Genomic DNA, 25,827 nt, shown 5'->3' with positions numbered 1-25,827 from the left:
GTACAGCTTCGTCTTCTTTGACGTTCCATTTGCTGGCCTTGCATGTGCCATGTCCCTGATTTTGCAAATGGTTTCCCTATTTTCACGTCCCAATGACCTCTTGTGTGAGGTTCCATTTGCTTGTCTTGCACTGTCTCACAAATGGCTAGTGAGGTGTTTGTTCGGTTTCTCCAATCTTTTTTTTTTTTTTTTTTTCCCCAGAAGGGGTTTGTGACAAACATGAGGTGGTCAGGATGGAATCACAAAGACAGTCCAGCTGGAGGAGAGAGCTATGCGGCAAACTGCCATTCATGTATTAAAGAGTACAATTCTACGCAACCGTCAGAGTTGATTAAGTCATATCCTTTTTCATGGAAGTCCAAGCTTTGGAATTCTGGAACTTCTTCAGGTTGTGTCGTAGTACCTTAGCTTGGTCCCAGATCTGTTTGTGGTCATTGGCGCGACCCCACATGACAGCACAGACAGTTCTGGGACCAGGCTAGTGTAGTACTGCCTCAACCATCGAGTGATTTAAAGAGATGTTATCCCAATGCATGGACTCCTCTGCCAATGGTGGTTTGGGAAGAAAGACCACATACCTAAATGAGTGTCTAATGTTTATTTATGTGGCTGAACTGGAGAAGTGCCAGTAGGCTGATTCTCCAGTCACACATTCAACAGTATTATATAGCGACACTGGGGGAAAAGGGGTCAAACCTGGCGGGCTTTCCCACGTGTTACACACGTTTGTGTTTTGGGTGACACAGTAATTGCCGTTCCTCTCGTCTCAGGCACGTCCCATGATTCATATGCAGTTTGGGCTCTGAGACAGCAGACCAAGAATACACAGACGATCTCTGTGTAGATCTGTATTGTGGTCGAGGCTAAACAATGTGTTTTCCCTGTGCACGTGGCAGTCTACTGTTAACCATTTAAATACTGTCGCAGCTCGGAGACCTCGATAAAAGCTGTGGTTTTTGTCTGAGAGCGAGAAAGAGGAGGGAGCGAGAGAGAATTCTCCGATTTATTCTATTTAAATGTTTTGTTTTTATAGATGCCATAAAGCATGTAGGAGGTATTCCCGCCGTCGGTCCAGGCCGCTGTCTTGCTCGGAGGATCTTGGCTTTGATTAGCTGCTGTACATCTGGAACGAATGTGGCGCTCCGCTCGTGACAGTCGTTAGCAACACACACACACACACACGCACACACTAGCAGCAGAAATGAGACCCACATTAAAAGGCAACTGGCAGGAATTCCCAGACGCCGGAAAAGAGGAGTGATCTATGGGTGTGCAAACTATGTGACGGAGAGGGGGCGAAGCACGACCCGGAGAGGGACATTTTACACCTCTTCACACATTCTTTGTCATGTTAGGACAACTGTACGGAAAGTAAATAGAATTATTTAGGAAAGTCCATTTTTTTTCCCCAACCCAGTCTTTTTTCTCGCTCTCTCTCTCTTTTGCACCAATAATGTCAGTACAACAAGGGCAATGTAAATGTATATCGCAGGTTCTGGCACATTCACAAACATGCGCGATAGAGGCATATGTGTATAAAGAAGTGTAATTAACAATCATTTGCTGTGGAATATGAACGAGATGACAGATTAAAAGCGAGCTGTTTTCAAAACACACTGAGGAGTGGGAATGCATTGCAATGCAGTTAACCCTAATTTAACTTTAATGATCATTTACCCTTTCAACACAATTAGCTCGATTTAAAATGTGGCCTTGTTTAGCTCGCTTCACCACCAGAGAGGGAACAGCTTTGAAAGAAGAGGCGGGCTCTCAAAAACTCTTGTTCGTGTATTTCTTTCTTTCTTTTCCCATTTTGTTGATCATCTGTTCTCATTGGCTAAGGGATCGAATGACCCTGAGTCTGCTTTTAAAGGGAGCGGCAAAGCCTTTCCACGGCTAATTGTGCTTGGAATAGCTGGATAAAAAATTAAACCCTGCGTATATCGCCCATTAAGCACAGCCTTTGCAGTAACACATCCACAGCATCCTCGAATAAACCATTACAAGTGCCAACTTTCCTCCTGACACTTTTGTCAGCAATTAAAAAGACTGCTAGCTGACAACTGTCCTCACTGTGGGGATGTTATTGGTCTTAAAGGGATGAGTGTGTTTGATGATCGTCTTTGAATGATTTCCAGGGGATGTGAAGATTAGCTGGCTGCCTCTCCGTCTCATACTCCAGTATAAAGAGTTACTCATCGAGTTACTCATCAACCAGTTGCATCCGACCACCCGTCCCTACTTTTGGCGTGGGTGAAAGTGGAGACTGAGGAAGAAGCTCTCTGGTCCAACACGTTGGTCTGACACACACACGCAGGCGGGCACACTCAAAAACACACACACACACACACACACACACACACACACACACACACACACACACACACACACACACTGTTTCTCTCTGATGGAGACAACTCACCACCCCACAGCAGCAGCCCAGGGCAGGGCGTCAGAGACCGAAGTGTTGCCCAGCTCCAGCTCATCTGCACCACGTCTGTTTCTCAGCGGGGCCCCAGATCACCTCCAGATGTCCCCTAGCTCAGAGCCCTGTCCTGGGCCCAGCGAGTCAGTGGGAGAGGCTCCTTGGTCCTCCACTCATAACAACCACATCCAGATTGCCTGGCAGTGACACGCTCATTCGCAAACTATCAATTGTGTATTTAATCCCTTGGAAAACCACAAACTAATAAGCAGTAATAAGCAGTAAAAATAAGCAGTAATTAGCAGTAAAAACTCCATGTAAGGAAAGTAAACTATGATTTCACCAGCAGGCTCATCCCCCCCATCTGAACTAGTTGGTTGTTTTAGAATGAGACAATGCTTGGAAACGTTTGGTTCAAGTCGTTCTCATTACCGTGTCTTTGAGTAATCTGACTCTTTTTAAAGTGTCTTAGATGACATTAAATGGTCTTAGCTGGCGTTAAGGTTTTAAAATGGCTTCTTGTTAGACTGCGCAACACACATCAATCAGATGGTTGAGTCCTGTTGCCTATTAAGGTCAAGGAGGGACTTCAATCAAACTCTAAATGTGTTTTAAAAAATGACATTGTTTTATCTCAGTGTAAGAACAATCTTTTGTCACTTCTCCTTCACTTAAAGCTAGCATTTTCACAGTTGTGTGTGTTTGCCATAGTGTGGGTTCGACTGAATTCCAGCATCGATCGACCTCCCTGCGTTTGACCCAGAACTTCTCTTCAGGTGCCTTGACAGCACCGACCTCACTAGCTCCTCCTCAGAAGCCAAGGGGTTAACTATGAATACCGTACCTTCGTTCACATACCCGTGTCACCGCTATTACTTTTCAAGGAGTGTTACCTCACCACAGTGGTATGTGTTCGATTTAACGCCAAACTGGCCTTAACGTCTTAATATCGCTCTGTAATATCCCCCAGGAGGGCTTCATCGCAGATTGCCCCATGGGGAAGGGAAAGTGCATTTACCATGTGGTGAGGTTGCAATTTCAGCTGGCACTTTCGCTTTTGGTGGAGGGCAAAGGATTCCCTGCAATTTAATGCTACTTTGTCCCTGGCTCGGCTCTCGCTTGGCTCAGCCGGGCCTCGTTGGCTAACGTGAGTGACAGCGAGAACAAATCTCCCACTCTGTTTACTTAATCGCTAACCACTCCGGGTTTGGAAGCCACATCCAACGGTTTGGAACCCGCCGGGGTCTCGGTGGAGTAAATGTATTTAAAGTACCGCCTCTTCTTCGCCACTCGTCTGGAGGTAAAGTGGGTCACCCCATATAACGAGTGGAAGGGCTTAGACTTACCCACCACCTCAGTCCAGCAGGTGGTTCCCATTTCGGCAGGGCTAAAGAGCAGAGACCTTCATCTACTCTCCCTTTTTAATAGAGAGAATATTCACCACGGTTACTTTTTAACATGCCACACATATGGAATATACGGGGCATGTGTTCTCGCTCAGGTTGTGATTAGTGAATAGGATAGGTTCGTACGAGTGTGACAGGGTGGCTGAGGGGAGGCTCAAGCTACCTGTAGAGGGTTGGGGTTGGGTAAAATGTTACACAGTCAAATCGAACTCGGTGTTAAGCATGGGCTTAGAAATACACTGTGCAATGGCATTGAAGCAAGGCAGCCTAGAGACGGGTCATTTTCCAATGATTTCATCCATGGAGAGAAAGAGTGGGTGTGAGAGAGATGGGAGGGGGGTGCTTTTGGAAGAAGCAGCCAGTTGAACCACACAGCAGGGACTCATTAGAAGTCATTCATCACAGCCGATGCAGAGAAACAGTGAGACGGAGCTAGGAAAAGAGAGGGAGGCTTCATGTTTGAATTAGGTAATGCTTCATTAGCGTCTCAAAGTCTTTGGTGAGCTTTTGAAGGGCGTCGTTCCATAAGTGAAAATGTGGAGGATGTGATGGGGGGGTGGGGGCTCCAGACGCCAGGCTTGTTCAGTCTCTCGGCGATGGGAACGCATGCCTCTTTAGGCTGTTGAAAATGCGGCGCACACATGTTTTACAGTGGAATTGTTGGGGATGGTGGAATTGTTTATTCGTCTGTAAAGACACCTTACTAAGCACATTTTAAATGGAATTTGTCTAATTGTCAATTCAAGTCAGGGGAGTGTCATTGCCAAGTTGTAGCCTACTTATTACGTTTGATTCGAAGTTGGTCCCATCGTACATTTTGGGGGGCTTCCATGAAGTATTAGATATTGCATGAAATTAAATCCATCTGATATTGCCGTGCTGTAATCCTGGAACATTGTGGTCGTGTGAGTCCCGTCTTCTGTTCCAGCCCTTTGCCACAAATGTCTGACATCACCTGTGAAGATTACTCATCTGAGTTACCGCCATCATGTGACCAATGGCTATCGTGTAAAACCCTCAAGTCTTCGCAGAGACTCGCAACCAATCCCAATCAAAGACTCAAAGAGCAGGTCAAAGGCTTTAATCATATGATTATTTGAAACCCGCGGCGGATGAGTATCACTTATCCGACTTTGTTTCCAAGATAAGGCTTTTTGACATGCTTCGAAAGAGGACATCCTGTTTCTGTCCACTCTATTTGATCTATTGTCCCATGTGTGAAATCCACAAGACAAACACATGGAGTGGAGGGTTTGATAAAAGGCATCATCTTCACGGCTCCCTCCCTGCAATCGTACGGCGAGCTTCAAAAGCAGTTTGCCCTCACAAATGAGCTCTTTTTAGCCTCGTTTTGTTAAAGGTTGAGGAGCGCTGTTTGTGTTGTGTCTCTCCGATCGCCTACGCTCGGATGAACAACCAAGTCCTTTTGATCTAGTCCGGCGTCTTATTTTTCTCCTCTGTTATGGTTTTGGCTTAATACTGTTGCCGTTTGATTCTCGGTCTCTGCTGTTCCGTTTCCCAACCAGGCGCTGTAAAAATATATTTTTTTTATGGAGGCCTGCGTCCTGAGAAAAAGGAAGAATTCCCACAATGTAAACAGGAATAATGCACTGAGTGTACAAAATATTAGGAACACCTGCTTTTTCCATGACAGACTGACCAGGTGAATCCAGGTGAAAGCTATGACCCCTTATTGATGTCACTTGTTAAAACCACTTCAATCAGTGTAGATGAAGGGGAGGAGACGGGTTAAAGAAGGATTTTTAAGCCCTGAGACGATTGAGACACGGATTGTGTATGTGTGCCATTCAGAGGTTGAATGGGCAAGACAGAATATTTAAGTGTCTATGTACAGGGTATGGTCGTAGCTGCCAGGCGCACCGGTTTGTGTCGAGCACTGCATCGCCGCTGGGTGTGTATCACGAATGGCCCACCACCCAAAGGACATTCAGCCAACTTGACACAACTGTGGGAAGCATTGGAGTCAACATGGGCCAGCATCACTGTAGAACGCTTTCCACACCTTGTAGAGTCCATGCCCCGACGAATCGACGCTGTTCTGAGGGCAAAATGCGGTGCGACTCAATATTAGGAAGGTGTTCCTCATGTTTCATACACTCCGTGTATATTGTGCCAGGATCCACGACAGCAAAGTGTTTGTGTTAAAAGATACAGAGTGAAATGTTGCGGAAGAGCAAAGGTGTTACTGTACCTACCTGTTGTCAAGGTGAAGTAGAGTAGACACAAGGTGTTACTGTACCTACCTGTTGTCAGGGTGAAGTAGAGTAGACACAAGGTGTTACTGTACCTACCTGTTGTCAGGGTGAAGTAGAGTAGACACAAGGTGTTACTGTACCTACCTGTTGTCAGGGTGAAGTAGAGAAGACACACGGTGTTACTGTACCTACCTGTTGTCAGGGTGAAGTAGAGTAGACACAAGGTGTTACTGTACCTACCTGTTGTCAGTGTGAAGTAGAGTAGACACAAGGTGTTACTGTACCTACCTGTTGTCAGGGTGAAGTAGAGTAGACACAAGGTGTTACTGTACCTACCTTTTGTCAGGGTGAAGTAGAGTAATCACAAGGTGTTACTGTACCTACCTGTTGTCAGGGTGAAGTAGAGTAGACACAAGGCGTTACTGTACCTACCTGTTGTCAGGATGAAGTAGACTAGACACAAGGTGAATGATCTAGAACAGTCTTCCCAGGGGGTTCGTGCACTGACTGGCGTGTGGATGGGAGCTGATACTGGCTGGAGGACAGAGTCCAGACAGATACAGATCTCGACATCACAGGGCATGCCGCTGTTTCATCTTACCGCTCCCTCCCTATGGCAGCTTCTGTTTCTATGGCTCTCTGCCAGCCAAGGCCATATAGGAAGGAACATCAGCCTTGTACACACTACCTTTTTGACCTTTCAGTCACAACATAACCATATGGTTATCTATACAGAGGTGTCTTGAACACAACGACAAGAACACGAAGAGGACGCTGACTGTCTGGTCAGTGTGCTGGTTGGCTGCTGCCCTGTGCGGTACAGTGCGCTGTAATTCAGCTACCTCGCCACCAGTGGGCAGTAAAGGAGACGACAGCTGAGACAGTTCTGATGATGAAAGGGGAGGTTTTGCCAGGATTTGTGGATTTAAGGGGAGGTTTTGGGAGGAGGGAAAGTCGTAAAATATCAATTAACGTTTGTTAATTTGTTTTGTACCTCAGAAGAGGTTTCCCTGTCTGTAAGCGATCACCACCTACTCATGTTCCTCATCAGCGGTGAGGGCTCTCTGTAATTATACAGCATCTGCACTCGCAGCTGTGGAGACGATTGCTGCATAGTACTCCCCTAAAAGCCTCTTCTTTTCACTTAGTTTTCCTATGTACGTTATGTGATGGCATTTAGATAGGTTGCGCTTGTGTATGTTCAGTATATGATTGTGTGAGTGTGTGTACGCCTTGTGTGTGCGTGAATCCGTTTGCGTGTGTGCACGCTTGCAGCATGTTTCGGTGTGTGTTTTGGTGGTGAAATACCTTCTTTGGTGTCCAGAAGCTACATAGGGGGGTGAGGGGGGGGTATTTTTCCTGTATGGATGTTTTTTCAGGAACACTGTGCCTAAACATTTATTCTGGCGTGAGCTACAACAGCACATAGCCCTGCCACGGCCCAAGTTTGTGGGTTTTAAACATTTTAATAGAGGGACTTTTACCACAATAGTATCCCCACCTCTCTCTTTCTCTCGCTCTCTGTCTCTGTCTGTCCCTCTCTCTCGCTCGCTCTCTCTCTCTGTCTGTCCCTCTCTCTCGCTCTCTCTCTCTGTCTGTCTGCCTGTGTGTCTGTGTTTGTCTGTCTGTCTGTCTCCCTCACACACACACAATCTCTCTCTCTGTCTCTTTCTGTCTCTCTGTCTCTCTCTGTCTCTCTGTCTCTTTCTGTCTCTCTCTAACCCACAGTTTATAATGGTATCATAAATTAAAATAACATAACATAAATAAAAACAGCTCCAGGGAAGCTTTCAGAAGGGAAAATAACATGTTGTGTATGTTTGCAGGTGACTTAATTATTTCACCTACTTGCTGTTATTTTAGTCTTTGTATGAAGTGCTGTGGAATTTTTACAAGCCAATGATATCACCCCTATCAGAGGTGTTACGGAGTTCTTCTGATCCAATCAAAACTTTGAACCCAGGTAACAGCATAGATCAGCAGCAGACTTCAGGTGCACTGTGGTAACGTACTGGAACTTGGAGCCCTGTGACATGTAAGGAACCATTTGAAAGGGCAGTCATGCTAAAGGCAACCCAGCATGCAAAACAACGCTGGGATTCTGGTTGTAAACTGGTTACAGTGACGTCTTTTCAACCAGATTGGCCCGCTTGGAAGTACATCCTGTTGGCCTTACCCTTTTGCCCCCTAATGTCTTACTCAGCTCATAGATGTCACTGACTTCAGTCTCTCTTCACATGAGTCATTCTCCGATTTGTCAAGTTATCGTGATACTTTTTATTTTATTTTTAATATTCAGTACCAAAACTGTCTCTTGTTACACATTCCTGTACTCCGAATGGCTAAACAACAGCTGGCGGTGGAATCGGTTTTCCATAATAAAACGTCTCCATCATAGTTTCCTGTTTGAGACACGTCTTTCCTCTGGACTTCTTCTCCACTGTCAATGGACAGTGAGGGACTTGGCGTTATTATGGATGGTGAATCCTCACTCTGGACCCAGACAAGGGTCCTGGCAGAATGTGTGTGTGTTAAACGGGCCCTGTCTGCACATCAAAGTCCCACTACAACCCTTAGCAGGCATTCAGACACACTCCGTGTACTGCCGGGAAGCTCAGCTCAGCTCCACAGGGGTGCAGTATAACTTAGTCCAGATTTGTTTTGTTGGTGAGAAACATAGTCTCTGCGGGTGGTGTTTACATTGACAATACCTACAGGGTGTTTCTACAGCACTGCTGTGCCAGGCCAGCGAGACGATGCTAGATCCTGGAAACGACCTAATGCTTTACTGCGTCTGTGCCCTCTGTAATCCGTCCAGAGTTTGTGTTTCCTGTTGCACTGTTCCACTTTTCCCTAATAATGATAACAGCATGGTCATTTAGCCGACACTTGTATGCAAAACGATTTACAGAACTGTCAACCAATTCTTAGTTGATGTGTCCCTTGCGGAAAACCCACGCCCCTGGTGTTGCTACCACCATACTCTAAACTGAGCCAGTGGTGGCACAAGTGAAATGTTCCCCCGTTTTAATGTGTTACCTCCTCCTCCAAGGTCTTGGTAAGGAAGTGTGATTTGTGGGACCGTGCCCACGATGGTTCCCCTGCCCTGAGTCCCGTGCTTCTGGGCCGTTCTTCTGCCGGCACCCTCGTGCTCATCACTCTCCCACTGTTCAGTGGCACCTGGCCATGATCGGAAGCTGCTGGATCAATCTGGAATCTGGCAACCCTCTGAAGCAATATCCTGAATGGCTGCGGCCTGGTGGGTATGAAAGACCTAGGTTTGGTTCTGAGAACCTGGCAACCGACCAGTATACTACGTTCCGCGGTGTGCCCGACCTGCGCTGTGGGTTTCTGCTCTTTTAAAAGAGGTTCTCAAACCACTAGATTAGGGAGTCCAGCTCAGAGCAGTAGATAGACTATTCATCAAGACTATTCATCAAGCTCTTGACTAAGTGAGTCAGGTGAGCTAATTCAGGGCTACAGCAAAAATTGTGAAACGTCTGAGGGACCCCGAGGAGAGATTTGAGAACCACTGCCGTAATTCACCCGACTTCCTGTTTCGCTAACGCCAGTCGGACCCAAATCGACTGTATTTCGTCAACGCAAGGGCACAGCGGCGGGATAGGACTGCACTTGTCACAGTGAAAGGCTCAGTGGTGGGGATGTCTATGGCTTCTCTTTCAAGTGCATTCTTTCTAGTGGAGGTTCCACCTTTAAACAGAGTCATCCGTCAACCCGACCTCCATTTTGGGTGTCCGTGTGACGACTGACGACGAATATTTGGGGTAAATGGTACGGGACCCCGTCGTGCTCGGTGGAGGGCTGTGGATTCATGGAGGCAGGGGCAATTCCAACCCTGTGGTGAGACTAATCTATGCACATGTGCTGAGGCACTTCAGAAGACCAGATGCTGGGAGGAAACGCATGGAGATGCTTCAGCTCCAAAAAGCTCCTGGCGAGTGTGTTATTGCTTACAGATAATGACTGACACACACAGGAGGAAGAGACACACGGACACACACTCACACACATCTTCGACCTCATGGCAAGGCTATTTTCTGGTGGCCCAAGGTGCCATTTGTCACTGCCTTGGTCGAGGCCTATCGATCCCCTCTCGTAAAAGCAGTCCATTCCACACATACTTTTCAGCTTCTAAGAGCCTTAGAGGCTTTACAAACCTTGTATAAATCAGATTCATTGGACAAGCAATGCTAACAGGGCCAAATGTAGTGTTTATTTTTTATTATTGTTGATTTTGTTATTTTTGTGGTCACATTTTTTCATCATGAATCAACATGTCTTGAGGCATGTTGTTGGTTTTGGATCGACTTCAGAAATCAAGGCATTAACTTCCCATCAGCAAGTGGTCTTGTAAACCTCAACAGACACGCCATTATGAACGAATAAACGGACAGCTCTTTTCTTTTTATTTTTTTACTAGCTACGCTCGATGGTTGTTAGGAGAAGAAAGTGGCGTTGTTTATTTCTTCTACTTCCCACATGTCAGACTGGCCAAAACACATGTTCTGCACTGTTTCTTTACCCAAGTCCTTCTTATTGAGATCGAAATGGCTCCTTTTAGTTCGTTTTTCTCTCTCCACATTATTGGACCCAGCTCAGCGTTGCTCTCTCCGGGCTTCGCTGTCAGTTTATAAAGTCAGAAAGCTCAGAGCTGTGAGTGCAGCCCTTACTAATCCTCACTCAGCAGCCACTCGGGTGCGTTTGTTTACCATGCTCATCGAGGTGGGGGGAAAAGTCTTAAGAAGAAAAAGAAGAAGACAAACTTTGACGGAAAGGCGCAAATTCTTGTAAATAGTGTAATTGTGCGCCAAGTGAAGTTTCAGTAACGACAGTGTGTTGTGTTTTGCTTGGCAACCAGGGACCTCTCCTCTCTACAATTGGGACCACTTGGTAACAGTTGTGGTGGGTAACTAGCGACAGGGGCCCAGGATTCAGAGTGTAAAGTGGAGCTCTCTGCCTGTCATATCCTCAGGAGAAATCACTCGGGTAAGTGCAACAAAATGAGCGCCTGCCGAGTCGTTTTGTGTTTGTAAAAAACAAGCAGCTCTCTCGCTCTCTCTCTGTGTGCCCGGGCCATCGGATTGGGAAGGCATCCTACAATAACACACACAGTTAATACAGCGTGTCCTGGAGCCAGTGGGGTGTCACTGTTTAGAATGGTGCCCCAAAGCCGCAACAGCAAATCCAGTACAAATGAGTCAGCAACTTGGGTGTTTGGAGGGATATGAAGGAGGTTGGGGAGGGACTGAGTCCCCTCTCATTCATCTCGAAGAGCGACATTTCCCTTTGTTTTGTGTAGGGCTGATGTTAGTTGTCTGAGCCCTGTTGTAATAGCCTACAAGAGACATGGTTGGGGGGGGGGGGGGGGTGAGACAGACAGAGACACACACACACACTCGAGGCCTAGGACTGCTGCTTTGCCTCTTCTACAGACTCTGCTGTGACAGCTCCTGTTGGTGGTACTGGATGCCTATTGGCCTGTGGCCCAACACCACATCCTGTGGGGGATGAGACTGGGAAATCCCTCCCAGGACACTGCATTGACAGACCCCAATACCTGAACCATTGCTTCACTCAGTTGCACTTCCTGCCCCTTGATGAACTCCACTCCATTTTGTAACTGGCGCCAAGGCCACAGCTCTGCTCCAATGGTCCCGAATGGCCTCCTTACTTACAGTGGGGAGAACAAGTATTTGATACACTGCCGATTTAGCAGGTTTTCCTACTTACAAAGCATGTAGAGGTCTGTATTTTTTATCATAGGTACACTTCAACTGTCAGAGACGGAATCTAAAACAAAAATCCAGAAAATCACATTGTATGATTTTTAAGTAATTAATTAGCATTTTATTGCATGACATACTCATGTGGATACATCAGAAAAGCAGAACTTAATATTTGGTACAGATACCTTTGTTTGCAATTACAGAGATCATACGTTTCCTGTAGATCTTCACCAGGTTTGCACACACTGCAGCAGGGATTTTGGCCCACTCCTCCATGCAGACCTTCTCCAGATCCTTCAGGTTTCGGGGCTGTTGCTGGGCAATACGGACTTTCAGCTCCCTCCAAAGATTTTATATTGGGTTCAGGTCTGGAGAGTGGCTAGGCCACTCCAGGACCTTGAGATGCTTCTTACGGAGCCACTCCTTAGTTGCCCTGGCTGTGTGTTTCGGGTCGTTGTCATGCTGGAAGACCCAGCCACGACCCATCTTCAATGCTCTTACTGAGGGAAGGAGGTTGTTGGCCAAGATCTCGCGATACATGGCCCCATCCATCCTCCCCTCAATACGGTGCCGTCGTCCTGTCCCCTTTGCAGAAAAGCATCCCCAAAGAATAATGTTTCCACCTCCATTCTTCATGGTTGGGATGGTGTTCTTGGGGTTGTACTCATCCTTCTTCTTCCTCCAAACACGGCGAGTGGAGTTTAGACCAAAAAGCTATATTTTTGTCTCATCAGACCACATGACCTTCTCCCATTCCTCCTCTGGATCATCCAGATGGTCATTGGCAAACTTCAAATGGGCCTGGACATGCGCTGGCTTGAGCAGGGGGACCTTGCGTGTCCGCAGGATTTTAATCCATGACGGCGTAGTGTGTTTTCTTTTCTTTCTGTGGGCCCAGTTCTCTTCAGGTCATTGACCAGGTCCTGCCGTGTAGTTCTGGACTGATCCCTCACCTTCCTCATGATCATTGATGCCCCACGAGGTGAGATCTTGCATGGAGCCCCAGACCAAGGGTGATTGACCGTCATCTTGAACTTCTTCCATTTTCTAATAATTGCGCCAACAGTTGTTGCCTTCTCACCAAGCTGCTTGCCTATTGTCCTGTAGCCCATCCCAGCCTTGTGCAGGTCTACAATTTTATCCCTGATGTCCTTACACAGCTCTCTGGTCTTGGTCATTGTGGAGAGGTTGGAGTCTGTTTGATTGTGTGGACAGGTGTCTTTTATACAGGTAACGAGTTCAAACAAGTGCAGTTAATACAGGTAATGAGTGGAGAACAGGAGTGCTTCTTAAAGAAAAACTAACAGGTCTGTGAGAGCCGGAATTCTTACTGGTTGGTAGGTGATCAAATACTTATGTCATGCAATAAAATACAAATGAATTACTTAAAAATCATACAATGTGATTTTCTGGATTTTTGTTTTAGATTCCGTCTCTCACAGTTGAAGTGTACCTATGATACAAATGACAGACCTCTACATGCTTTGTAAGTAGGAAAACCTGCAAAATCGGCAGTGTATCAAATACTTGTTCTCCCCACTGTATGTTCGTACCGGACCATAAGTATTGCTCTGCTTACAGTTGTGTAATGAAGTTGGATCTTGGATCTGGATGAGCAAGAATGGGTAATGTTGGACCTTGAGGTCATATCCTCCAATGTTTGTTTGCAGGCGTGAGACATGATTTGAGATGCCAGACAAGGAAATTGAGAATGATGCGAGTTTTCTGCTCTGTGTCGTCTGAGAGGAAAATCTCATGGTCAGAGCCAGTGATCGGACACGGAAGTAGAACATTGTCCACGACAAACCCTATTCCTCACTATTCCTCAAAGGGATTTCTGCTTCTTTGGTCTCCCAGAACAATTGGCCGTCCAGTACTGAAACTAAGACGTTCATCCTAGAACTCACTGTTCCCTATGTGCAGAGGAGAGGAAGTCTCTCAGTCTCTCCGTCCAGATGACCATCCACCAGGGATGGACATGAACCTGTTAACTATTGTGTCTTGAGACAGGAAGCTGGCATTGGATCTGAAGGCAATCAGAAACATTGTTTAGAGAAGCAGTGTAATTGTCTTGGACGGGACATGATGGGACTCTGAGAGGGCGCAGTGTGGTCGGCCGCAGAGGAGAAAGTAAAGGTGTGGGTGACGTCATCGCAGAACAACATCTGTGTCCTAAGTCTTCGGCGGCGCCATGTTTCCTCAGAAGAACGGGACCGTCGTCCTACGGTGCACCGGTGTGGTCGGGGAATTGCTGTGTCAAATGACGTCAGTCGTGGCCACGCCTACACCTTTCCTCCTCGGCAACCTGTACTGTTACAAGGACAAAGACGGAGAAGACTAGGAAGATGATGCAACCTGAAAACAAAATCAATCTCATGCGAGGGTGCTTTCCCTTCTTTGCATCTAGTTGAGAGAGAAAGAGAGGAAAGCAAGGTGACAATGGCGTGTACCCTTCTGGAAGAGACAGAATTGCGCTGTTTATTTTGCTGTTTGGGAAGGAAAGTCTCTTCTTTTTTTTTTTCAGAGCTGTGAACTTGGCCTGTCAGTTGACGCGTCCGCGTAATCTCAACAGCACTGCTGTCTCTGTCTTTTGGCTGCCAAACAACCACCCACCCACCCGGTCTTTCCCCCAATCGACTGCGCCTGGAGTTTTTAATTGTCTTTCTAGCTAAACAAATGAGGTGACAATGGAAACAGTTCCATTAAGAACTTGCTAATTGCCTCCTGCATTTTCTTGGGGAATGTTGGAACAAGCACATAAATATCTTTGCGTAGATTAATTAAGAAAAGTGTAGTTAGTTTCTTGAGTGTATATTATGACGCTGATAGATTCATGTCTCTTTCCTCAGGGAAGGAAGAACATCGAAGTTGTCTTAATAGTGAAGAAAGCTACTCTTGTTTGTTTTTACCAATGTACTCTTCCTCTGACTTGCAATCACTTGTCCCTTCGTTTAAAAAAGGTGGAATATTGAGGGCTCGTTGCCCATTTATCTGCATTTTTTAAAGTCTTTGCTTGGGAGTTTTTTCGTCAGTTTTAGATTGCTGTTTTAGATTGGGCTTTCACATTGGTTTGTGTCTGTGGGGATGTGTGGGTGGAGAAATCCATTCATTAAACTTGTTGATGTGCTGTGCACTGAATAGTAAACTAGACACAAACAGCTGTGTCCCGCCAACTTTCTCCTCATTTAAGTTAAGAAGCTTCTGTGTGAGAATGTGTGACTTGTGTGTTTTCTGTCTCTGGCATGTTGCTCCTGAATTCTCAAAGTGAGCGAATTACATCGCTGTGTAAGTATGAGCCTATGACTCTGTGCTCTCTCCCACACTGTGGGTTTGGAGGTTTATCCAGTGTAATAGAATTTAAAATAAACAACCTTCGTTTTGCCATGCCATGTATTTGTGGTGTGGCTGATAGGCCTGGTCCGAGCCAGGGAGAGCAGCTGTCATGTATCGGCGCAACGTGCTACATTAGGAAATTGGGAACTGTATCTCTGGAGCGCGGCATGCGAAGAGGAAAAGCGAGTTGGTTCGTTGTTTTTTTTGTGTGTTTTTTATTTTTTTTGTGTGTCCCAAGGGGGTCGCTGGTCGAACTTGTAAGACCGTCTCTTGGTGTCTTTCTCTCTCTTTCGCTGCTCATAAATTGTTGCCTCATGCTAGGATGAGGTGGATGTCCCAGGAGATGTTTTACACATTGCCCTCTCACGTCTCTCCGTCGCCCCTCTCCTCCGCACTTTGCCCCTTTAGAGCTGACGCTGCCTGACCCGTCTCACCCAAATTATCCCCAACTTAATTATCTGAGTTGGGCTGAAAGCAGGTTCCCTTGTCATCCACTGATGACTCCACTTACCGAAGCATGTTTTCTCACTGGCAAAGGGGCGTCTCGAAACTAGGAAAGACAACTTAACTAGAGATAAGAATAGTCTGATTATGACCTTCGAACTCACTCGTGGGAATTTCATAATTTATCCTAGTTGATGTTACACAGGACGGATGCGAATTGTATTGGAGTAATTTTGTAACCTGCTAGAAAACCCTCTCTTAGCCATGTATGTCTGTCTCAGACATCAGCAAACAGGTAGTTTCCTGGAAATAAGAAAGCAGCTTGTTTGAGTTGGCAGCCAAAGGAGGACCTGTATGTGAAAGACTTGCTTTCCTTTCCTGAAAAAAACTACAACTTGCCAAAATTGGTAATATGTGAACAGAGTTTCTGTCCTTTCAGTTGGTGTTTTTCTCGTCAGCCTCAGTTTGTTTAAAAAAAAAATGTCAGTCCACAACACGTCACTGTTCGTGGCCCTAGCATTTTTAATTCTGTCAAAGGTTTGCTGGAGACTGGAGAGGACCTATCATCGAGGCTTTGAATCGAACAAACGACGAGCCAGTGCCACACAGCTCGATCTACAGACGTACCCCCAAACTCTAAAGACGAAATGGATCATTTAGATTCTGTTTAGCAATAAATAATTTAATGTAGAACTCGAGCAATGAGCCATGCTGTTTTGACACTTTTTTTTCGCTCATATTTCTTCAGATATTTCTTCATGTTTGTGTTTCATTGTTGAGTAATTGCTTTACTCTGCCTTTGAGTTGAATGGCAAGTACAGCAGTGGAAACATTTTCAAAGGCTCTCGCCGCTGAAACATTTTCAAAGGCTCTCGCCGCTGAAACATTTTCAAAGGCTCTCGCCGCTGAAACATTTTCAAAGGCTCTCGCCGCTGAAACATTTTCAAAGGCTCTCGCCGCTGAAACATTTTCAAAGGCTCTCGCCGCTGAAACATTTCCAAAGGCTCTCGCCGCTGAAACACAGTTTACTCAATGTAATACAAAAACAGGCTCTTGCAGCGAGTGAAGAGATGTAATATGTAAATTATCACTGCATTTCCCAGGGAGCAAAACTGGTTAAAATTATTATTTTTTTTTTTAAATGACCAGTTTTACATTTATTATGACGTCATGTTAACCACTTTTGCCTGCTGGGATTTTGCTGAGCTGTTGTGTTGGATGGCAGTGACCTAAGTCGTGGTGTCGGGTGGTCTTCAGCAGTTGTGGACTACTGTGGCTGTCGTGTCACCACAGCAACTCGTCGTTATGAATCACAGGCCTCCAGCTGGACGGCCTTCAAGACAGGAAGTCCTACTGTATTGCAGCAGCGCCCGGCCGACGTCTGTTCCACGAGCAGCCATTAAATCACAGTAGAGTCACTGATTAAAGCCAGCATTGATTCAGGAAGTACTGAACGATTTTGAAAGGGAAAAGAGTGCTTTCACACATTCCCCCCCACCCTATCGCTCTTGTCTTTTGTCTCGAGGGCTGTTTGAGGCTGCCGACAGCCCCTATATAGGCTCTGTTTCCTTCCAAGTCCGTAGCGTTTCTATAAAGGGGGATTTTATTAGCGAGTGCCGAGAGCACAGGACTGTTGGAGGTCTCTTAAATCTGAAAAGAATCATACTTTTTTAATTTCATCAAATCAAAGTTTATTTGTCACGTGCGCCGAAGACAACAGGTGTAGAACTTACGGTGAAATGCTTACTTACAAGCTCTAACCAATAGTGCAAAAAAGGTATTAGGTGAACAAAAGGTACGTAAAGAAATAAAAACAACAGTAAATAGACAGTGAAAAATAACAGCAGCGAGGCTATGTACAGTAGCGAGGCTATAAAAGTAGTGAGGCTACATACAGACAAAGGTTAGTCAGGCTGATTGAGGTAGTATGTACATGAATGTATAGTTAAAGTGACTATGCATATATGATAAACAGAGAGTAGCAGCAGCGTAAAAGAGGGGTTGGGGGGGGCACACAATGCAGATAGTCCAGGTAGCCATTTGATTACCTGTTCAGAAGTCTTATGGCTTGGGGGTAAAAACTGTTGAGAAACCTTTTTGTCCTAGACTTGGCACTCCGGTATCGCTTGCCATGTGGTAGTAGAGAGAACAGTCTATGACTGGGGTGGCTGGGGTCTTTGACAATTTTTAGGGCCTTCCTCTGACACCGCCTGGTGTAGAGGTCCTGGATGGCAGGCAGTTTAGCCCCGGTGATGTACTGGGCCATACGCACTACCCTCTGTAGTGCCTTGCGGCCGAGCAATTGCCGTACCAGGTAGTGATGCAACCAGTGCTCTCGATGTTGCAGCTGTAGAACCTTTTGAGGATCTCAGGACCCATGCCAAATCGTTTTAGTTTCCTGATAGGGAATAGGCTCTATTCTTCACGACTGTCTTGGTGTGTTTGGACCATTCTAGTTTGTTGGTGATGTGGACACCAAGGAACTTGAAGCTCTCAACCAGCTCCACTACAGCCCTGTCGATGAGAATGGGGGCGTGCTCGGTCCTTCTTTTCCTGTAGTCCACAATCATCTCCTTAGTCTTGGTTACATTGAGGGATAGGTTGTTATTCTGGCACCACCCGGCCAGGTCTCTGACCTCCTCCCTATAGGCTGTGTCGTTGTTGTCGGTGATCAGGCCTACCTACCACTGTGTGTCGTCTGCAAACTTAATGATGGTGTTGGAGTCGTGCCTGGCCATGCAGTCGTGGGTGAATAGGGAGTATAGGAGGGGACTGAGCACGCACCCCTGGGGGGCTCCAGTGTTGAGGATCAGCGTGGCAGATGTGTTGCTACCTACCCTCACCACCTGGGGGTGGCCTGTCAGGAAGTCCAGGATCCAGTTGCAGAGGGATGTGTTTAGTCCCAGGATCCTTAGCTTAGTGATGAGCTTTGAGGGCACTATGGTGTTGAACGCTGAGCTGTAGTCAATGAATAGCATTTTCACATAGGTGTTCCTTTTGTGGTCTTTGAGATGTACTTTAACTGATATTGAACTGAAGCATCGTTCCAACCAACTGTGTCCCTTCTCTCTTTCCCTCTTAGAAATCATAGATGACCTCACCCACCTGGTGGACAAGACGGATGACCGGATCCGCAACGAGACAAGAAGGGTTAAGCTGGTGGAGACTAAGTCGGCTTCCTGCGGTGAGCCCATCTTCCTTCTCATTTGATCTGCTCGGTGTTCCTAACCCAACTGTAATAAGTCTGTCTCTCATCCAGATTTACAAGCATCGGTCCCATCTCCTTTTTGTCTTTCTGCAGCTCTCAGTACAGTTCAGTGTGCTGTGAATGGACTAGTAAAGGGAGCATAGACCTTCAGTAATGGGAAAGCCAGACCCAAACTCTAAATGCGCTCAGTTATGTGTTATATTAAGTCTCGGTCCTATAATCTTTACTCTCCAGGTAAGTCATTCATGATGGTTAAAGATCGTGTTAAAGAGCTCCTATCAGAACCCTCTAAAGATGGGTTCTCCCAGAGTAGCTCCATCCATCGTTGTCCATTCAGCGATATCATTGCTGTGCCCACCGGAAGCAGACTCGATGCTGCTTAATTGATCAGACACAACGACATTGATGACACCGAAACACCACACAGTGACGTGGGGATTGTCTCTATCACATCTACTACTCTCCACTATAGAAAACAGTCCCACATAGGTCCCCCTATCCAATCGCCAGTCCCTTACTCTCTGAAAGGGGCTTCCAAGAGCCAGGCTGTAGTACAGACTCTGTAGTAAGTCAAAAAGCCTTTCTTGATACCACTTTCAAAGAACTCCCAGGAGCCAGTCTGTAGTGTAATAAGTCAGCACCACCCTCTATTGGTACCAGTCTTTGATGGAGATCAGTGGTTTACAGAGCTAAAGAGGAGCTGTGATGCTGTGTCAATTGGGCCCTCCCTCACCATTACCCCCCCCCCCCCTTAATTTGTTTAACTCGGCTCTTTGGTCTAGCCCTTACAAAGCCCGGCTTCCCTCTCTCAATGGCCACCCTGCTTCTTTCTCTCTGCTGGGAAAAAGATATGCCAGAAAGGGGAGGTAGCTAGGCTAGCTACCGTACAGCGAGAACGGGAATGTGCGACAAAGCTTGTTGGCGTAGTCAAGCTAGGTTTGCCTTGTAAACGCCAGTCTGCGTCACCTTGGAGATGGTCGCATTGTTGCACCAGGAGCCCCCACTAACAGGCGAACAGTGGCACGGGGATACAACAGTAAGATCTGGGGATGCGATGAAGGATCAGCTAATATAACAGTTGATGTCATTTCTGCCCAGTTACCATGACACCCAGAGAAGGTTTGTTTGAGGATCTCAGAACTAGAGTCACTGGGCACATTGTGCTAACCCAGGAGTCTCTCTCTCTCTCTCTCTCTCTCTCTCTCTCTCTCTGTGTCTCTGTCTCTCTGTCTCTGTCTTTAATCGGTCTGTGTTCTCTCTCATTGTTGTCTCCTTCTCTCCCTATCCCTTCTCTTCTCTAGAGTGCCAATGCTTAACAATTCTGTGTAGTGGGGGGGGAGTCCCCGCTCCATTCCTCCTTTTTCCATCCTCTCTTCTCCTGGTTTGTTTGACACTTGTCTTGGTCTCGTGCAAAGAAATAATTGAAACTAGTACACGCCACACATCTTTTGGAGTGTTTCTCCTCTTGTTCTTGGGTGCGTGTTGATGATTCCTGAGCCTGGGCTTTATTTGTTTTTGGAACCCAGCTCGTCCAAAGCCCAGACTTGAGTGTTATGTCTTCCTTCAGTTCTCCTATGGGTGGGAAAGACTGGCTTTGACAAGGAGACGGGCATACTTGACATACTTTCTCTCATAGGAGAAGAAACATCCCAGATTATGCACAGTGGGGGCAGAATCCTGACTTAAGATGTGTGTTTAACTTGAGGATTTAACATAAGATGCTGCTGTTGTTGGGATTTGAGCTGTTAGGAGTTGCAGCATTTAGATGCGTTACCTGCAGCAAATTCACATCTTCTTATATGTGTACTGATGGAACCAGAGGGTTTTGTTTGCAGTTGTGTCAATCTTTAATCAACCTCTTAGACCTTCTGCCAGAGATAAAAACAAGGAGAGAGAGATGAGTGACTGAGGACGCTGTGGAAAATCCATCCTACCTTTGTGTTTAGTTGGCAAGCAGAAGGCTGGACGAGCACGGGCTGAACATGGTTAGGGGTCATCTGTCCGCTGAAGGGAGGAAGAACCCACATAGTATAACATACCGCCATGGATCCTTCCTGCAGCAACGGGTGCATGACTGGATCTCAGGGCAGGCTTGTGAAACATCCTGGGTCTTGTTGAGACAATATAGAGAGTCGAGACACGAGCACATTACAAGTCCTCCAGCCATCAGTCTCACGGTGCTGAGGTTTACTGGGGAAGAGCCACAATCAGACCACAACACGGTCGTGGATTTCACCAGGATATATATATGGGTGACAAGAAAAAAACGTTCCAAGCTTTTAAAGCTAACTTGGGGTTAGCCTTTTTAAACAGTGTTTTAAGCATTGAGCGAAATGAGAAAGTTGAGGCTGCCCAGTAAAACGATGCAATAAAGTAAAGCCTACTTTTCAATGTCACTTCCCTATCGGAAATGGGTAGTGAACAGGTTTTGAGGGGGGTAGGTGGTATTAGAAAGGCAGATTACTCCTTAGCGCCAAAGGGCCCTAGGAGGGTGGTATGAGTTTCCCAGGGCTTAAGTGACTCATCAGGCAACGTGGGGGCAGACCTCTCTCCAAAGGACTAATCCCATGGGCCTGCGGAGACTTGAGGGAAACCCCACACCCACATACAGACTCACAGACTCGAATCCCGCAGGTGGCTTACATCTCAAATAGGCCTGAAATGTTAGGGCTTTCGAGGGGTTGTCTTTGAGGGTAGGTAAAGGGTGCATGTAACTTCATTTCACTGAATCCCATCAAGCCTGTTAAAGTAAACCTTGAATACTTTTGAGGGCCAATTTTGATTACTTTGATGTAATTTGACCAATGCCGATATGATCGTGTTTACCAGTCTCCCATGCCCTAGCATTCATTTCCCCCCAAAATACTGAAACAAACCGTTCAAATCTAGGGTTGTACTAAAACAAAAACAAAAAAAATCCATGGTTGTTGCACGTGTGGCGGTGTTGAACCCATGACCTAGAGGTGTAACAGGTCCTGACGTGTCATGGTTAGTCACGTTTACAAATGCTTACCTCACCTTTACCACTGGTTTTTGGCTGGCAAGAGTGGAACATTGGATGGCTGTAAAACAAAAGATCTGAAACAGCAGTCGCTTTACTGCTTCTTTTTCAAACTCCATAAACATCCGACAGATCTGATCAGCCCCTCTGAAATGTGTTATTCCTCTGCGAACGCTTTTCATTTGACTGTATATTACTTCAATATGATGTTAATCAATGTGTTCTGAAGCGATATATTCATATTGCAATGGAGTTGCTGGAAGACAGGCAAAGGGCAAGAGCGGGGGAGGTGTGTGTGTGTGTGTGTGTGTGTGCGTATGTGCAGAGACAGAAGTACAACCTCCACCCACCTCCCTTTTCGCCACCAATTAAGATCCGTCTCACTGATATGTCAGAAATGCTAAAAAAAAGGGGTGTTCCCCAATCCTTCTTACTCTGCTCATCTCTAAAAATCTTGGGGGGTCAGTTCGACTGCACTGCAGACCTCCTGGCTTCAATGACAAAGAGTCGTCTCATCTATTTGGCCTGCAAATGTGATTGTTGTCATTACTGTCGTCGAGACTGGGTCAGGAGTAACTTATTTGGTTACTTAGCGAGATGGGGACAGTCCCAAAGAGAAGGGGAGGGAGTGTTGGTAGGGTGTCTGGGGCCTGAGGTGACTGGGTGGTAGGGAACATATCGAAGAAGATGATGACTTTATTATCCAACGATGTACATGAACGTCTAACGTAATTTGACTTCAGAATGTTTATCTGCCCTCCGTCAAGTCGAGCTGAATGTAAAGATGACAGTCTACTATCCTGGTTTAATATCCTTCACACTGAAGCGTAGTTAATTGTGTGTGTGTGTGTGTGTGTGTGTGTGTGTGTGTGTGTGTGTGTGTGTGTGTGTGTGTGTGTGTGTGTGTGTGTGTGTGTGTATATATATTTCTCTAAGTGTGAGGTGTTTAAAAGGCCATCATGAGGGCTGTTGGGAAGAATGTTCCCACTTGACATTTACGTTGTTGCGGCTCTGCTCACATGTGTAAGTTATCAAGTGGGGAGGTCCTGCCTCGACCAATGATCATTCTGAGAGGTCGGCAACTAGCGTGCTAGGCTTCAGACAGAGCGGTTTGATTGAAAGTTTGAAATAAAAATCATACACAGGGGGAAATAGGACTAATTGGTTGCATGTAGAGTATGGTGCCACTAAGTTGTGCCAGCATCTCCTTCACTCAACTCAGAGAGATTTCCCTCAGAGGGATCTTTCCCTCAGTTTACTGTAATCAATGAAGAAATCCTAAAAGTAGGAGAAAGTGTCGCAACCAACCAAGCTAACGAGGCATCCAGACCTTTGGACTCCCTGCTGCCACATCCAAGCTTCCTAGCCAAGTCCTATGTCTCATAAGAACACCTGATCTAGGGTCAGGTTTGCCTTTTAGAACAAAATGAACCAGATTCCACAGGGGGATGGGGGACTGGCGGGAGGAGGGGGGGGGGGCTGATCCTAGATTAGGAGTTCTACTCTGACTACGACCCAGGCAATTAGTTCAGCTTGAGTTCATCTTCCCCCTATCTCTCCCTGTGGACCAGACTGCAATTACGCTGCAGAGTAGAATGCACGACGAGAAAGCCAAAGTATGAAAGAAATGTAAACCAAAAGTGAAAAGTCCGGGAGGGGAAATACCACCTCGCATGCGAAACGACCACGGACAACTTGAGTCAGCCAGAGACTGTCGACAGCCATCAAGCCATCAGATTCTCCAGGATGCAGTTGTTTGAAATCTTCACCCCCGATGGTGATGCCGTTCAAGGAGAAACACCAGAGAGCGAGCGAGAGGAAAATGTGGCTTAAATGTGTCCTTGGAGATAGTTTTCCATATCAACTGTAATGTGTGGCATGGAGTTGGGAGAGAAATCCCCCTAGCTGAAAGCTCACCACGGTTGAGAGGCATGACACTTGACACCAGCCATCCACCAGTCCTTTTATTCTTACCAACACCTTAGAAAGGTTTCAGGATTTGAAACAGCTGTAGGTCAGATGACAACGGGACTAGCCGAGACAACTGGAAAACCCATTGAACGCTGGTTGTCGGCTAGCCATCTAATATTCAAACCCATATAAAACAAGCCAATATGCAAACACAGAATAACTATCCATTTTACGGTCTTGATAATAAATGTTGGTCTTTAACTTTTTAATGCTTTTTCTATAATGTCTTGGCCTTGATTGAAATTCAAACGTGATCTGTGGAAAGCCTCGTGTCTGGATCATTTTGAGGTCCTGTGGGGTAAAAAGCTTTTGATTTAAGTGTGAGGTAGCTACAGTATAATCTTTCGGGGCTCCTCTTTTCTCCACAGCTTTGGTGGTAAAACATTGATTACCCTCGCTCTCCAGTGAAGTCAGATCCGAAACACGTGCCGACTGCAGTATGATCTGTGCCAATAAACCTGTCACAATTCTAGATTGCATGTAAATATGTGTATTATGTCATCTTGGTGAAAATGTGCAGGTAATATGAGGGTAGTGGCCTAATCACTGGGGCGCAGCGGGGATTTAGAAAATTGTCTAGGGCCAAAGGTCTGAGCTAACTAGAAAAAGGCCTAGGCCTTCCTTTTTCAAGTTTACTGATTGGTTGCTTTTCCACCACCTATTCCTTTGGTCTGTGGCTGTCCAGCTTAGCCTGATCAGAAGAATTTAGGCAATGTGTAGAATTCCCTGTCTATGTAACTGTTATGTACTGTACCTGTCTATGTAACTTATGTACTGTACCTGTCTATGTAACTGTTATGTACTGTACCTGTCTATGTAACTTATGTACTGTACCTGTCTATGTAACTTATGTACTGTACCTGGTACATGTAACTTATGTACTGTACCTGTCTATGTGCTGTAACTACTCTGTATTAGGTACACTTTGTACAGTGTAATTTTTTGTTGTTGATTGTTTGAATTTCTGTCGAGTTGCCCCCCCCCCGACTTATCCTTCTGTTTGTGTTTCTATTCTTGTTTCAGGGATGCTGGTGGTGATCGTGCTCCTGCTCATTGCTATAGTGGTGGTTGCTGTGTGGCCCACATAAGGAAGAGGCTGAGGGGAGCGTTTTGGACGTCGCACCGTCCGTGGGATGACCACTGAGACTGCGTAGAGAGCCTACAGGGGAGACGAGGTGCAGAGGCACTTATGCAGGTATGTATCAAGCGTGCTGATTTAGGACCAGGTTTGCCTTTTATATCCCAATGAATGAAATTGACATAGACAAGGCAGACCTGATTCTAGACCAGCACTCCTACACTGAGACGCTTGATACATACCTCTGACACACCACCCCTGTGCCCTGTTAAACACACACATACACTAATAATGACACACAGACTCTTCCACCCCCTCTCTTCTCCCTCCCAATATATTTCCCCTCTCCTTTCCCCTTGTATGAAAACTGAGCGTATTGTAGTTCTCTACTGTACCTCGACACTTGGAGAGTTGAGCCCTGACTTATGAGGAACCAGAAACATCGTTTTATTTTCTTACGTGGGTGTTGGTTGGGTAAAGGGTAGCACTGACCCCCTTTTTCTTTCCTAATTCTGTCTGTGGGCTGAGAGGTCCTGGGTTCCGGGTAGCTAATTCTGCTAGCTTAGCAATTCACTCACACACATCTATTATTATAATAATTATTATATTTACCCACTAGCGGTTCTAATGCTATCATTTGTCTTGGGATTTGATCATGTTTGTAGGATAATGCCAGCCAAAACAAATAACACGTATGACTGTGTCACTTTTTAACATGAAGGTGAATCAGTTTAGCTCAATGCAACCTTGTCATTTCTAATAAACAACATTTACAGTTAACAGCACGATCCATGGACTCCTTGGTGTTATATAATATTGGTAATCTACTAAGGATAAGGTACTGTATCTATAGCATACTCTGCATTCTTCCACCGTGTCAATTTAAAAGCCTGGGAGATGCTTGCTTGCGTCCGTGTGAACAGTATAGCTAACAGTATAGCTTGGATCTACACCCAGCATGCTTCGCCCTCTACTGTGCTGCCCTACGTCACACGTGG

At 46.0% G+C, this 25,827-nt stretch overlaps 1 protein-coding gene across 1 annotated transcript in view; it reads left to right on the top strand.

The window, feature by feature from the left end:
- The window catches only part of LOC139424551 (syntaxin-8-like), a 46,956-nt gene extending 21,347 nt beyond the window's left edge, over positions 1-25,609 (top strand). The window contains exons 7-8 of the mRNA XM_071176508.1: positions 18,654-18,755; positions 24,775-25,609. Of these exons, the coding sequence (XP_071032609.1) occupies positions 18,654-18,755; positions 24,775-24,839 (167 nt within the window). The 3' untranslated portion in view covers positions 24,840-25,609. The remainder of the gene's footprint in view (positions 1-18,653; positions 18,756-24,774) is intronic.
- The last annotated feature ends 218 nt before the right edge of the window (positions 25,610-25,827 follow it).

Source organism: Oncorhynchus clarkii, chromosome 13, assembly GCF_045791955.1.
Source record: "Oncorhynchus clarkii lewisi isolate Uvic-CL-2024 chromosome 13, UVic_Ocla_1.0, whole genome shotgun sequence".
Lineage (NCBI taxonomy): Eukaryota > Metazoa > Chordata > Actinopteri > Salmoniformes > Salmonidae > Oncorhynchus > Oncorhynchus clarkii.
Note: the sequence above shows the minus strand (reverse complement) of the source record. Positions and strands in the feature narration are given on the sequence as shown.